This window comes from Pantherophis guttatus, chromosome 13 (genome assembly GCF_059756535.1).
Source record: "Pantherophis guttatus breed Tessera chromosome 13, ASM5975653v1, whole genome shotgun sequence".
Lineage (NCBI taxonomy): Eukaryota > Metazoa > Chordata > Lepidosauria > Squamata > Colubridae > Pantherophis > Pantherophis guttatus.
The window spans coordinates 14,836,409-14,849,988 of NC_142075.1; the positions used below are offsets into that span (position 1 = coordinate 14,836,409).

General features: G+C 44.9%; 1 protein-coding gene across 2 annotated transcripts; it reads right to left on the reverse strand.

Moving 5' to 3' along the window:
• Positions 1-1,381: 1,381 nt before the first annotated feature.
• Positions 1,382-13,569, reverse strand: PEX11A (peroxisomal biogenesis factor 11 alpha). 2 transcript variants are annotated; one of them, XM_034424649.2, is made up of 3 exons: positions 13,434-13,569; positions 7,881-7,996; positions 1,382-3,247 (listed from the first exon to the last, which is right to left on the reverse strand). In XM_034424649.2, exons 1-3 carry the CDS (start codon positions 13,487-13,489, stop codon positions 2,688-2,690), a joined length of 732 nt encoding a protein of 243 aa, XP_034280540.2. In that variant the 5' UTR covers positions 13,490-13,569; the 3' UTR covers positions 1,382-2,687. The 2 variants fall into 2 exon arrangements, with proteins under 2 accessions (XP_034280540.2, XP_034280539.2); XM_034424648.3 differs by lacking the exon at positions 13,434-13,569 and adding an exon at positions 9,527-9,701.
• Between the last annotated feature and the right edge of the window lie 11 nt (positions 13,570-13,580).

Here is a 13,580-nt window from a genome sequence, read left to right on the forward strand (position 1 = left end):
CCTTTCTTTCCTTTCCTTCCCTTTCCCTTCCCAAGTCTTCCTTTCCTTTCCTCCTTTCCTTTCCTTTCCTTCCCTTCCCTTCCCAATAGTCTTCTTTTCCTTTCCTCCTTTCCTTTCCTTTCCTTTCCTTTCCTTTCCTTCCTTTCCTTCCCTTTCCCTTCCCTTCCCTTCCCAATAGTCTTCCTTTCCTTTCCTTTCCTTTCCTTTCCTTTCCTTCCTTTCCTTCCCTTCCCTTCCCTTCCCTTCCCAATAGTCTTCCTTTCCTTTCCTTTCCTTTCCTTTCCTTTCCTTTCCTTTCCTTTCCTTTCCTTTCCTTTCCTTTCTTTCCTTTCCTTCCCTTTCCCTTCCCAAGTCTTCCTTTCCTTTCCTCCTTTCCTTTCCTTTCCTTCCCTTCCCTTCCCAATAGTCTTCTTTTCCTTTCCTCCTTTCCTTTCCTTTCCTTTCCTTCCTTTCCTTCCCTTTCCCTTCCCAAGTCTTCCTTTCCTTTCCTTTCCTTCCCAATAATCTTCCTTTCCTTTCCTTTTCCCTTCCCTTCCTTTCCTTTCCTTTTCCCTTCCCAATAGTCTTCCTTTCCTCCTTTCCTTTCCTTTCCTTTTCTTTCCCTTCCCTTCCCATCACATCAATTTTGTATTCGATTTTCTTCTTTGTAGGTTTGTGCAGCCTTCCATTTATATTATTACCTTATTTATTAAATTTACTTGCCGCCCATCCCACCGTGGAGCTAATCTAGGTGGCTTTTTACAGTTTGTTTTTTTACCGCTTTTTTTTTTTTTGGTACTATTTACAGTTTGCCTTGTATTCTTTCAAAAAAGTATTGAAAGCTCGTCCAGAAGGTGACTAAAATAACTTTCCTCAACTAGCTGCTTTCAAATAGCCGAAGTGGATAAAATATGGCTAACCAGCCCTCCGTCATTTTGCCAGTGGGACCCTTACCCAACTACAGGCAGTCCTCGACTTATGACCACAACTGAGCCCAACATTTCTGTTGTCAAGTGAGACATTGGTTAAGTGAGTTTTGCCCCCTTTCTTGGCACGGTTGTTAAGTGGGTCACTGCCGTTGATAAGTTACTAACCTGGTTGCTAAGTGAATCTGGCTTCCCCATGGATTTTGCTTGTCAGAAGGCCGCAAAAGGGGACCACATGACCCCGGGACACTGCAACTGTCATAAATATGAGTCAGTGACCAAAAGTCTGAATTTTGATCAGGTGACCATGGAGGGAAGCTGCAAAGGTCGTAAGTGTGAAAAACAGTCGTAAGTCCCCTTTTTCAGTGCCGTTGTAACTTTGAAGGTTCACTAAGGGAAGTTTTTGTAAGTTGAGGACCACCTGTATACATCTTATAATGAGTTATAAGCTAACAGCGGACTCGTTTGCAATGTGAAAGGTTTAGATGTTCTTTTATTTACAATGGCAATACAATGGCACTTATTTCAGAATCGGAATGCTGAAGAAAAAAGGCACAATACTGTTTCTTTGTCCCATCCGCCAACCAAGGTGAACGGCCTCATTTCTAGCAATGCATAGATTAAGTACAAACACACACACATAGACACAAAAACACTTCTCCCTCACCTCCACTGCACACTGAACCCCTGAAAACAATGCTTCATACCGTATACCCGTGATGGCGAACCTGTGCCCCGCATGCCCGAAGTGGCACACGCAGCCATGTCGCCTGGCACATGTGGCGTCACCCGTTCCTCTTCTGGGTTTCTGGCGCGCATGTGTGCGCGACAAACAGCTGGCCTTTTTGCATGCGGCAGTGCCAGAAACTAGAAAATCTTCTAGCTGATCTTCCGTTTTCCTGGGTGAGCATGCGTGCCGGAAACCCGGAAGAGCAACTGGCTGAAACCGGAAGTTCAGTAGCTGAAACCGGAAGTTCATTTTCAGGCACGCGCATGCGCCCTGGGCACCTCCTCTTCCGGGTTGCAACCCAGACGCGCGTGTGTGTGCTTCCTTTTCGGCACTTGGTGCCGAAAAGGTTCGCCATCCCTGCTGTATACCTTTCTTCCGGGAGATCAAAAGTGTTTTTGATGAACACATGCCCGTCTTGATTTCATTTCATTTATTGGATTTATATGGTTTATAAATCCAATAAATTCATTTCACAGGCAAAAAGAATGAGCACGGCATAAAAGCAAAAATCATTAAAAACTTCACAGTCTGACCAGAAACAAGAATAGCTAAAAGTTAGCTAGAGGCAGCAATTGGGCTGCCTGTGAACATGTAAGTCTAAATGTTTCTGGTTAAAGGAGGTTTTGTTAAGCTCCGGAATTCATCCCAGATAACAGCAATAAATCCTTATACAAACCAATGCTGGGATGGGGAGGGAAGAAATTACATAAACTTAACAAAAGGCAATTCTGTTTCAAATTAACTTCGAATCTGCTCGTCTCTCTATCCCAGGATAAAAGACTGACCGGTTCCTCACCCAAGGGTTGATACCGTCTCATCTTGAGTAGTGACAGTTTTGCTTGTTCTGTTGCACAGCCGGGGAAAAATCTTCAGTCGAGGGGCCTTTTACCCTTCTCCAAACTTAACCCATGTCATTTGGGCTGCCCAATGCGACAGCACAAGGAAAGAAGAATGAATTCAACTGGGACAAAACTCCATCATCAAAGAGAGGGAAGACAATACGCACGAAGTATTGAAACGCCACCGTGCAAAAGGGAAGCCCCGAGAGAAGATCAGTGTTTCAACCGTAAGTGCGGCCTCATCACAGTAAGGATTCCCACCAGGGAAGAGATAAGCCCGCACAACCCTATAACTCCAGAGTTGGTCTTGTAGATGCCCAGACGGTCCAACGGACTAAAGATATCACAGAGGTTCTTCACCGTGTCCAGCAAGAGGGGTGGATAGTTCTTCAACGTGAGGAATACAAGCAGGAGAAAAGTCTGTAGCTCACTGTTGGTCAGGAATTGGAGTTTCTGCCTGCCAGGAGTCAAGGCCTTTTCAGGCTTCTGGCTGCACGCTGTCTGCTTCATGCGCCAGCAGAGCTCATAAAAATCCTTGACCAGGTTAATCACCAGGGAATAGTAGTAGCATTTGGTCGCCCAGTTGCGCCACTTCTTCTGGTTGATCTCCGAGATGAGCCCAACGCTCTTCACCCACAAGACGGTGTCACAGGCGAAGTACATAACCCGGTTGATGTTGGAGGCAGTCAAGCAGAAGCGAGGAATGGCGTAGGGCAACTGGGAAGCTTGATGGGTTGCCACCATGGCGTGCACGATATTGCCAAGCCGAAACACTGCAAGAGAAACCAGAGATGAAACAGGCTGGTGGGAAAGGCCTGGAATCTTACGGTGCCACTCGTTCAGGGGTGAAATGCTCCCAGTTCGGACTGGATCGCCCGATCTGGTAGCGATGGAGGCGGGTGGTTCGGAGAACTGGTAGCAAAAATCCCTATCCCCACCGCCCCCATGCCCAGCTGAGCCACGCGATCATCGGAGACATTTTTTCTTTTAAATGCCTCTGACGATCCAAGCTGAGTTGCTTGATTGGCAGAGGCTTTTTTTCTTTTAAATGCCTCTGACGATCCAAGCTGAGTTGCCTGATCAGCAGAGGCTTTTTTTCTTTTAAATGCCTCTGACGATCCAAGCTGGGATTGTCAGAGCCTTTTGAAAGCATTTTTTTACAAGCTCTTCACCGAAGAGGTTGTAGAAAAAATGGGTTTTTTTTTTTAAAAAAAGGGCCATGCCCACCGTCACATTACCCCCCACACACTACCAAGCCACGCCCACAGAACCGGTAGTAACAAATTTTAGATTTCACCATTGCACTCATTCATTCCTTGCAGCCATGTACACCATCTGCTTTGGACCGTAATTTAAGATCTCGTCTTTGGGCTACCTCGCCTAGGCATGACAGCAGCTCAGCCAATAAGGATAGAAACCATTATGTCTGTGTGTGTGTGTGTGTGTGTGTGTGTGTGTGTGTGTGTATGTGCAAAATGATCTTCCCCAGAATGTTTCAACCTGAGTGTGGTTTGAGTTTCAGGTGCCACTTCTGGAACACTCAGAATGATCTATTTCCCGAGTCAGAACGTTTCACAATATAACCTTTTGCGCATTCCTCATTTCTGTCTGCCTATCTAGCTCATAAGTAGATCCCTGAGAACATCCTAAAGTTTAAATCAATATAGCAACCTTAAGACCACACCAGCGGGCAGGGACTCTGAGATTCCCGGTCCAATGTCTGTGGTCTCCAAATTGCCAACCCACAGCGAGTTCTTTTAATCATTTGCTTGATCTTTAAAACTGGAATGCTGCTCCTCAACACGGAGCTTGGCCAACCCACAAAAGACTACCCACCTGGAGCCTTCGATAAACCCAGGTCATAATTAAATGTGCAATGCTTAAATGCCTTTTAAAACAAAGCTGATAAGGATGAAAACGCTTCATTGCAGCACACAAATATTAACACATCAATGCACAAAAAAGTGGGGAAAATAAATGAACTTATGTGTCTTAGATTGAGTTCCAGTCCTGGAAAGCTACCACTAAAACACTCCAGTTCATTGATGGCTACTCCTAGATTTCATCAAGGGTGATCTTCTGTAATTAGGCCATCCATCCATCCATCCATCTGTCATCCATCCATATATCATCTATCCATATGTCATATCTATCTATCTATCTATCTATCTATCTATCTATCTATCTATCTATCTATTTATCTATCCATCCATCCATCCATCCATCTATCATCTATCCATGTCATATCTATCTATCTATCGATCGATCCATCCATCCATCCATCCATCCATCCATCCATCCATCCATCCATCCATCCTCTATCCATGTCATATCTATCTATCTATCTATCTATCTATCTATCCATATATCGACCAACCGACCAACCAACCAACCTACCTACCTTTCTATTATCTATTTGTATTATCTCTATCATTCTATCCACCTATCTTCGGCAGAACATCTGCCATTAAAAAGAGAAAACATGATGCTTAAAATTAGTATAAAAATCTAAATAAAGAAAACTTTCAGTAACTATATAAAGAATATAAAAATTAAAATTACAGAAGGCATTTAAAGCAGGTATGTGACATTATATTTGCATTTGAGGCCCAGAAAGTAGGTCTAAATAGCTTTATCATTGCCAGGAGCAAATTGTCCATATGCTCCATCAAGATTCTGGCATATCAATAAATGTTCATATCATATAAATTAGGCCTCTGAGGGTAGCTTTAGGGTATGGGAAGAATTTACAGGACGATTGTTTAATGAGCTGGAGAGTAGATCCTTTCTGGATCGGGACTCCCTACACACAGTCACTCATGTCCTCGTCACTTCCCGCCTGGATTACTGCAACGCTCTCTACATGGGGCTCCCCTTGAGGAGCACCCGGAGGCTCCAACTGGCGCAGAGTGCGGCCGCGCGGGTGGTTATGGGAGCAACATGGCGCTCCCGTGTGACACCTCTCCTGCGCGAGCTGCACTGGCTCCCGGTGGTCTTCCAGGTGCGCTTCAAGGTTTTGGTCACCACCTTTAGAGCGCTCCATGGCTTAGGACCTGGTTATTTACGGGACCGCCTACTACCACAAGTAGCCTCCCACCGGCCGGTACGCTCTCATAGAGAGGGGCTCCTCCGGGTGCCGTCAGCTAAACAATGTCGACTGGCAGCCCCCAGGGGGAGGGCCTTCTCTGTGGGGGCACCCACTATCTGGAACGAGCTCCCCCTGGAGATACGGAGGATCCCGGATCTGCGCACTTTCCGCCGTGCTCTTAAGACTCTCCTATTCCAGCAAGCCGCCCAGGCCTAATTTTCTCCCCTGTTTTAAAATTCTTTTAAATCAAAATTTTAATCTGTTTTAAATTATTGGGATTTTTAATTGTCTCGGGCTAAATTATTTAATCTGGTTTTAATTATGCCTTTTAACTTTTGTATCTATGTATCTTATTTTGTGCCTGTTCGCCACCCTGAGTCCTTCGGGAATAGGGCGGTATATAAATCTAATAAAACATAAACATAAAACAACAAACATACAGAAAGAAAAAAAATCTGATCTAAAGGAATAAAAAATACCTGGGCTCTTTCCTTTCTTTTGGTGGCTTTTTGAATGTTTTGAACCAAGCTGCGGTGATGGGATCCCTCACTGTTCCTGCAATCAAGTCCCACCATTAAAAGAAAGGCTGGGGTGGGATGGGGGGCAGATACCAAGCCCCTAAGCACAAGCAAGGACATTTGTCATGGCAAAGCCTATCATACACAGCTCCCTAGCTTCTGGTGAAATGCCATCGAATGTAGATGATTTTAAATGGAAAAGAAAAGACTGCTGCGCCTAAAAATGCAAACACCCCACTGGGAAAGGATCAGGCTAGTCAAACAGGCTGTTCCCACCCAGGACCAGAAAAAAAATAAAATAAATAGTAATAGCACATTTCTCATGCATAGATTAGGACACAAACAATCCAGGTGATGTGAATGCAATAATATATGAAGTGACATGCTAATGGAGGAATTTTGATTAATAAGCAAACCAGATTTTCCCATGCAGGCGCAAGGAATGAAGTTCAGCAGGTAGGAATCAGCAGTACCTATTTAGAGAAAGCCATAATGTCAATCGTTCCCCGCCCCCTCCAAAGCCCCCAAGGCCATCAAGAGAACAGCCCAAAGATGTATTGACTCAGGAAGGCAGGAGGAGAAAAATATAGAATTTAAGCCTCTGAGCATAGATGTATTTAAAGGGCTTTGACCGCAATATTCCTGCAGTGGACAAAATCTGGATGTATTTGGAAATTCCAACCAAAGGGATTGTAGGAGTTACAATACTTTGGAAGGCACCAAAACTGGACAAGGTTGAAGTAAAGACGAATCATCCATCTATTGCATCCAATAAGGAACCCTCGCCATTAAATTCCCATCAGGAGCTGTCCATGAAACCAAAATCTTATGCAAGTGACAAAAATTAGAGTACAATCTAGGCATTAGGACTCAAAAATTCAATATTTTCTTTTCCGGGACTTCATCCCAAGTAAGGATAGTTGTGAACTTCAGCCTGAGTCGCTGTGCCTCCACATGAATGAAAGAGTCCACGATGGAAGCAGATCAAAATTGCTTAATAGACTTACACCTCAACAAAGGTGCGACTATTTTGATTGATAAATCAAGGGTAGATTTGTTTTTCCTGTCCACTCCTGTTCAGTTATCACAGACTGTCTGGACAAGTCCTTGAAGTTTTCTTGGCCAGGTTTTTTAAAAGCGGTTTGCCATTGCCTCCCTCCAAGGGCTAAGAGAAAGTGACTGGCCCAAGGTCACTCAGCAGGCTTTGTGCTTAAAGCAGGATTGGAACTCACCGTCTCCCGGTTTCTAGCTTGATGCCATTACACCAAACTGGCTCTCAAGGGCAACATTATAATATTCCTACCGTACTTTTCGGAGTATAAGACACACCTTTTTCCCCCCTAAAAGAGGGTGAAAATTTGGGTGCGTCTTATATACCGAATGTAGCCTGACCAGCTTCTGAGACGGAGGTTTCAGAAGCTGAAAAAATAGCAAGGTGCAGAGCTCACAACCAACGAACCTGTTGCTAAAGTTCACCTCTGGGAACAGCTGATCGGGGGTATTCCAGGAGGCCGATTCCCTCCCAGCTTTTTTCTTATTTTCCTCCCCAAAAACTAAGCGGCGTCTTATACTCTGGTATGTCTTATAGTCTGAAAAATACAGTAATTTGCAATTCAATTCTGGTACACAGTATTAAGATTTCTCTCTCTCTCTCTCTCTCTCTCCCTCTCCCTCCCTCCCTCCCTCTTTTTAATTCAACTTTTCTTTCTGTCCCACCCACCTATCCCTTATTTGGGGACGATCAGCAATCCATTTCCTTTTCTTTCTTCAATAGGCAGCATCTAAAACTAAGATACTCACTCTTGCGTCCTGAGCTCATGCTCGATTCCAGAAGTCTGAGCTTCATAACCACTTTCTCCCGGTGAGTCTTACGCTCTAAAATATAGCTAAGCAGCATGCATGAATACTGAGTTGCTCTGGAAAGGGAAGGAAAGAGAGGCGCATCGCTGGTCACAAATTACAGGCAAAGCACAGGCTGTGTCTTCCCACAATGAAACTGAGATATAGATACAGATATAGATGAATGCAGGTCCCTCCCCATGCAAAAGATGCTACTGGACTGTTTTGCTCTAAGGCAAACGCTGTAATATATAGTTTTGCACAGGGTAACATTGCTCAATCAGCGGAGACATTGCAAGTCCCTAAATCAAAAAATATATATATATATTCAAGTTACACAGGAGCTTGCTCTTCCTGTAACCATCGTCTTTGAACTGTCCTTAAATACCACATTACGCTTCTTACTACCGTATTTTTTGGAGTATAAAATGCACCGGACTATAAGATGCATCTTCTTTTCCTTACCATTTTTGGTGAGGAAAAGAAGAAAAAGAAATCTGCCTCTGCCACTGAGTAATTTTGCCTCCTTGCGGCAAACAGCAAACAGCCTGCTTTACTTTCATTTTCGTTTTCAGCATAGCTTGATTAGCACAAGGGGAAAAAAAAAATCTGCTCCAGCAATTTACCTCCTTGCAGCAAGGAGCAGAGCCCTGCGCAAAACAGCTGAGAACATATCAGCTGAGAGTCGGGAGGTCAATCCAATCAACTTGTGCTAGTTAGGCTGTGCTGAAGCTGAAAGGAGCTGTTTTTTTATGCTGGGAACTGCTGGGAAGCAGAGGCCAAAGGGTGGGGACCAGTGGGTGGGCGGGGCTACATTGGGTGTATAAGACACACCTAAATTTTCACCCCCTTTTGGGGGGGAGGTGCGTCTTATATTCCAAAAAACATGGTATTTTACAGAGCTCCTGATTACAACCTTGTGCATGCGAACAAGCTAACTTCACTACTAACATGGTCAGCCTCCTGCCCACACCCTCTTATCTTTCTCAGTGACCTCAGTCTACCTCTTATTAATTGGACCCTAAAAACGAATGTACAACTGAACTCATACATGCAACCCTGTACAATGCTATTACTAATCTGGGACTGGATCAACTAGTAACTAACTAACTAACTAAGTGGTGCATAAGAATCTATTATACTCAATTATTGTGGAAAAACATGCTTATTTCCAAAAGCATTTGCTGGCAAAAAAAACCCAAAACGTCTTCCCAGTGCTGGCTATCAGAAGATTAGTTGTGGAGCAACTGTTACGCACGATGAGAATCCTGCACAAAAGGTATCATAATATTGACATAGGTTGACTCAGCCTTCCATCCTTCCGAGGTAGGTAAATTGAGGACCCGGATTGTGGGGGCAATAAGCTGACTTTGTTTCTACAAAGTAGAAACTTTTTGGTGGTCCAAAAGCCCTAATAAGCAGGTATATACAAAAGAATGAAGGCTATTGCTATAAGTGCATTGTAAGCCGCCCTGAGTCTCCGGAGAAGGGCGGCATATAAATTGAACTAATAATAATGGAATGGGATGAATCAACCAACAGCCAATTCCTTGCATCTACAGAGCAGGTCACAATACTATTTGCCCCCCCCCCTTTTTTCCTCCTACCTGAACACCAGTGGAACTGAACCTGGGAGCTTCACACCACCTTTTCCTGCGTTACACATCAAGCAGCAGCTTGGGATAACCGGCCAACGATTGGAATAGGACTTTTGAGATTGGGGTTCAGTTCCATTTACAGGTGTGGGAAAAACTCATCCCAATGAGCCTAGCGCTAACGTCCCGTCCAATATATTGCACAGATGATTGCACTGTTGCAAAGGATAAAATTGGAGGAGAGTTTGCTACCCACACACACTGCCTTGAGGGGAGGAAGGGGAGGTTGGTTGTGAAGCTGCCAAAGAAATAGCAATCCCTTGGATCACCCAGCACAGAGTTCAAGTTGAAAAGCAGCATGCGATGCTGAAAGATAAGTTTACATAACACCAGGAAATAATAACACAAAGCAGGCAAGGATGAGAGAGAATGGTGATTAAGGCATGCATCGGCAACTCTTTGGCATAGTTATTTCCACCATCATCCCTCTCTCAACAACTTTGGGGAAAAGAAATGGGGAAAAATTACTATGCAGAGGTATATGTAGTGTGAGAATTATATAGGGGTTCCTAATTCTCACACCTATATAAGGCAGTAAGATCATCGTGCTCACATTCTTTGTTTTACTCAAAAGCCTTCATTTAATTCATTTAATTACATTAATAAAATTTAATAATGGAATTATCGGGCAAGACTGTTTCTCCTACCAGATTTTCTTGCACATTTTCTTATTGATATTTTACTGATATTTTTTTTAGGGACGCGGTGGCTCAATGGCTAAGATGCTGAGCTTGTCGATTGAAAGGTCGGCAGTTCAGCGGTTCGAATCCCTAGTGCCGTGTAACAGGGTGAGCTCCCGTGACTTGTCCCAGCTTCTGCCAATCTAGCAGTTCGAAAGCACGTAAAAAATGCAAGTAGAAAAAATAGGGACCACCTTTGATGGGAAGGGAACATTGTTCTGTGCGCCTTTGGCGTTTAGTCATGCCGGCCACATGACCATGGAGAGAGACGTCCTCGGACAGCGCTGGTTCTTCAGCTTTTTAACGGAGATGAGCACCGCCCCCTAGAGCTGGGAACGACTAGCACGTATGTGCGAGGGGAACCTTTACCTTTACTTATTGATATTTTGTGGAATGATGCAGGGATTGCTTTCCATTTCGTAATCTGAATTCCACCGTATTTGTTGGACATCTTCAATCTTCCACCACCCTGTCCAAAAGCTTCCTTGGCTGGGAATCCAGGGAATTGTAGTCCCAATACATCTGGAGGACACCAGCTAAATATACCAGGTTTGGGAATTTGTGCCTGTCTGGGGAAGTAGTTTAGGTTTGTGTACAATCCACTGTACACAACAGTACTCCAGAACATCATGCTGGCCACATGACCACAGAAATATCTTTCGACAGCACAGGCTCAATGAAGTGGTAGGTTTAATTTTTTTTTACTACCGGTTCTGTGGGTGTGGCTTGGTAGGTGTAGCATGGCTTGGTGGGCGGGGCAGAGGAAGGATACTGTAAAATCTCCATTCCCACCCCACTCCAGGGGAAGGATACTGCAAAATCCCCATTTCCTCCCGATCAGTTGGGACTTGGGAGGCAGAGGATAGATGGGGGTGGGGCCAGTCAGAATTTTTACTAGTGGTTCTCCGAACCACTCAAAATTTCTGCTAACGGTTCTCCAGAACTGGTCAGAACCTGCTGAAACCCACCTCTGGCTCAATGGCCTTGGAGATGAGCACCGTCCCCTGTAGCTGTAGCTGAATTAAAAGGGACTTCTTCACCTTTAGAATCCACAAGAGAAGGCAACTTTGACCCCCCCCCAAGCACCTGTTAAATCTCAGCAATTCTTCACTCATTGCTGACACTGCATTATTTTTACATTGTGTAAATTTCCATAATGGGAGTGGAGCCACGTTTGCAAATCACTCAGAAGGAGGAGTGAAGAGTTGTGAAGAAATACGTCAAATATAAATTAAAGAAATCAGATCTACTGATGCCTCTGTTGAAGCAAGCCTGCAATTCCTATAATTTCTTCAAGTTATCAGATTTGTGACTGCCGCCACACAATGGCCAAGTGTGATTCATGTGAGCCTTAACATGTTGTGCAAACTCAGTATGCATGAACTGGGGGTCTTGTGCAACACCAGGGAACAGGTTGTTTCAGGAGGCAGATGACCAGGTTGTGCAAAGATACCCTGTTTCCCCCAAAATAAGACATCCCCTGATAATAATGCTCTCTCACTGGAATCCCAAAGCTGCTTTTTTTATTCCCAAGAGGCAACTGGACTTTCTGGTTTTTCTTTGAAGACGTTTCGCTTCTCATCCAAGAAGCTTCTTCAGCTCTGAGTGGATGGTGGGGAAATGGAATCCAGCCAGAGCTGAGGAAGCTTTTTGGATGCTTCTTGTAACTAAGTGTAGTACACAACATTATCTGCTACAACGTCCTTCCTGTCAATGACTACTTCAGCTTCAACCGCAATAATACACGAGCACACAATAGATACAAACTCAAGGTAAACCGCTCCGAACTCGATTGCAGAAAATACGACTTCAGCAACAGAGTGGTCAACGCCTGGAATACTCTACCTGACTCTGTGGTTTCTTCCCCAAACCCCCAAAACTTTAACCTTAGACTGTCTGCTGTTGACCTCACCCCATTCCTAAGAGGTCTGTAAGGGGCGTGCATAAGAGCACCAACGTGCCTTCCGTCCCTGTCCTACTGTCCTCATTTATTCGTATCCATTTCCTATATTCGTAATTATATACTTTTATTTATACTTATATCTGTTATACATATTTCACAAACCGAATGAATGAATGAATGAATGAATGAATGAATGAATGAGAAGTGAAACGTCTTCAAAAAGAAAAACCAGAAAGTCCAGTTGCCTCTTGGGGGACAGGGGGGAGAAGCAACTTTGGGACAAGCATGACCAGGATGACGGAGAATCTCCATAGACATCCATCACTGGAAACTTTCAAAAAGAGACTGGACAACCACTTGTCTGGAATGGTATAAGCCAGGATCTTTTGCTCAAGCCGGAGGGCTGGACTAGAAGATCTCCAAGATCCTTTCCAACCAGGGGTGAAATCCAGCAGGTTCTGACAGGTTCTGGAGAACCGGTAGCAGAAATTTTGAGTAGTTCGGAGAACCGGCAAATACAACCTCTGGCTGGCCCCAGGAGTGGGGTGCGAATGGGGATTTTGCAGTATCCTTCCCCCTGAGTGGGGAGGCAATGGGGATTTTGCAGTATCCTTCCCCCAGGAGTGGGGTGGGAATGGGGATTTTGCAGTATCCTTCCCCCAGGAGTGGGGAGGGAATGGAGATTTTGCAATATCCTTCTCCCAGGAGTGGGGAGGGAATGGGGATTTTGCAGAATCTTTCTCCCAGGAGTGGGGAGGGAATGGGGATTTTGCAGAATCCTTCTCCCAGGAGTGGGGTGGGAATGGGGATTTTGCAATATCCTTCTCCCAGGAGTGGGGAGGGAATGGGGATTTTGCAGTATCCTTCCCCTGGAATGGGGAGGGAATGGAGATTTTGCAGTATCCTTCCCCTTCCATGCTCCCCAAGCCACACTCCCAGAACCGGTAGTAAAAAAAATAAAAATAAAAATTGGATTTCACCACTCTTTCCAACCCAATGATCCTATGTTCTATCCAAAACCAGGGAGTTGAATACCCAGGTGCCACACTGTTCACGCATTGTTATGTTTGTAAAAAAAAAAATAATAATAATTAATAACTTGGAAAAGAAAGTTGAAAAGGAGTTGAAGTGGGGGGGGGTCGTGGGAACCCCAGTAACCCTGACCCAAAGGGTGTGTGTGTGGGGGGGGGGGCTCTGCAAGCTCCTTGCAAAGGAAGGTGGGGGACCCCCGCCACCCCCCTCATTCTCCCCCTTTGAGGCTGTGCTCCCCCCTCACCGAAAGAGCCGCTCCCGACCCTGCGTCTGGTTGGTGAATTGCACGAAAGCCTCCATGCCACCTTGCAACCACCGCCGGACCGCTCCGAACTCCGGGCAGCAATCAGCTGTTTCTCCGAGGGAGGGAGGGAAAGGAGGGAGGAAAGGG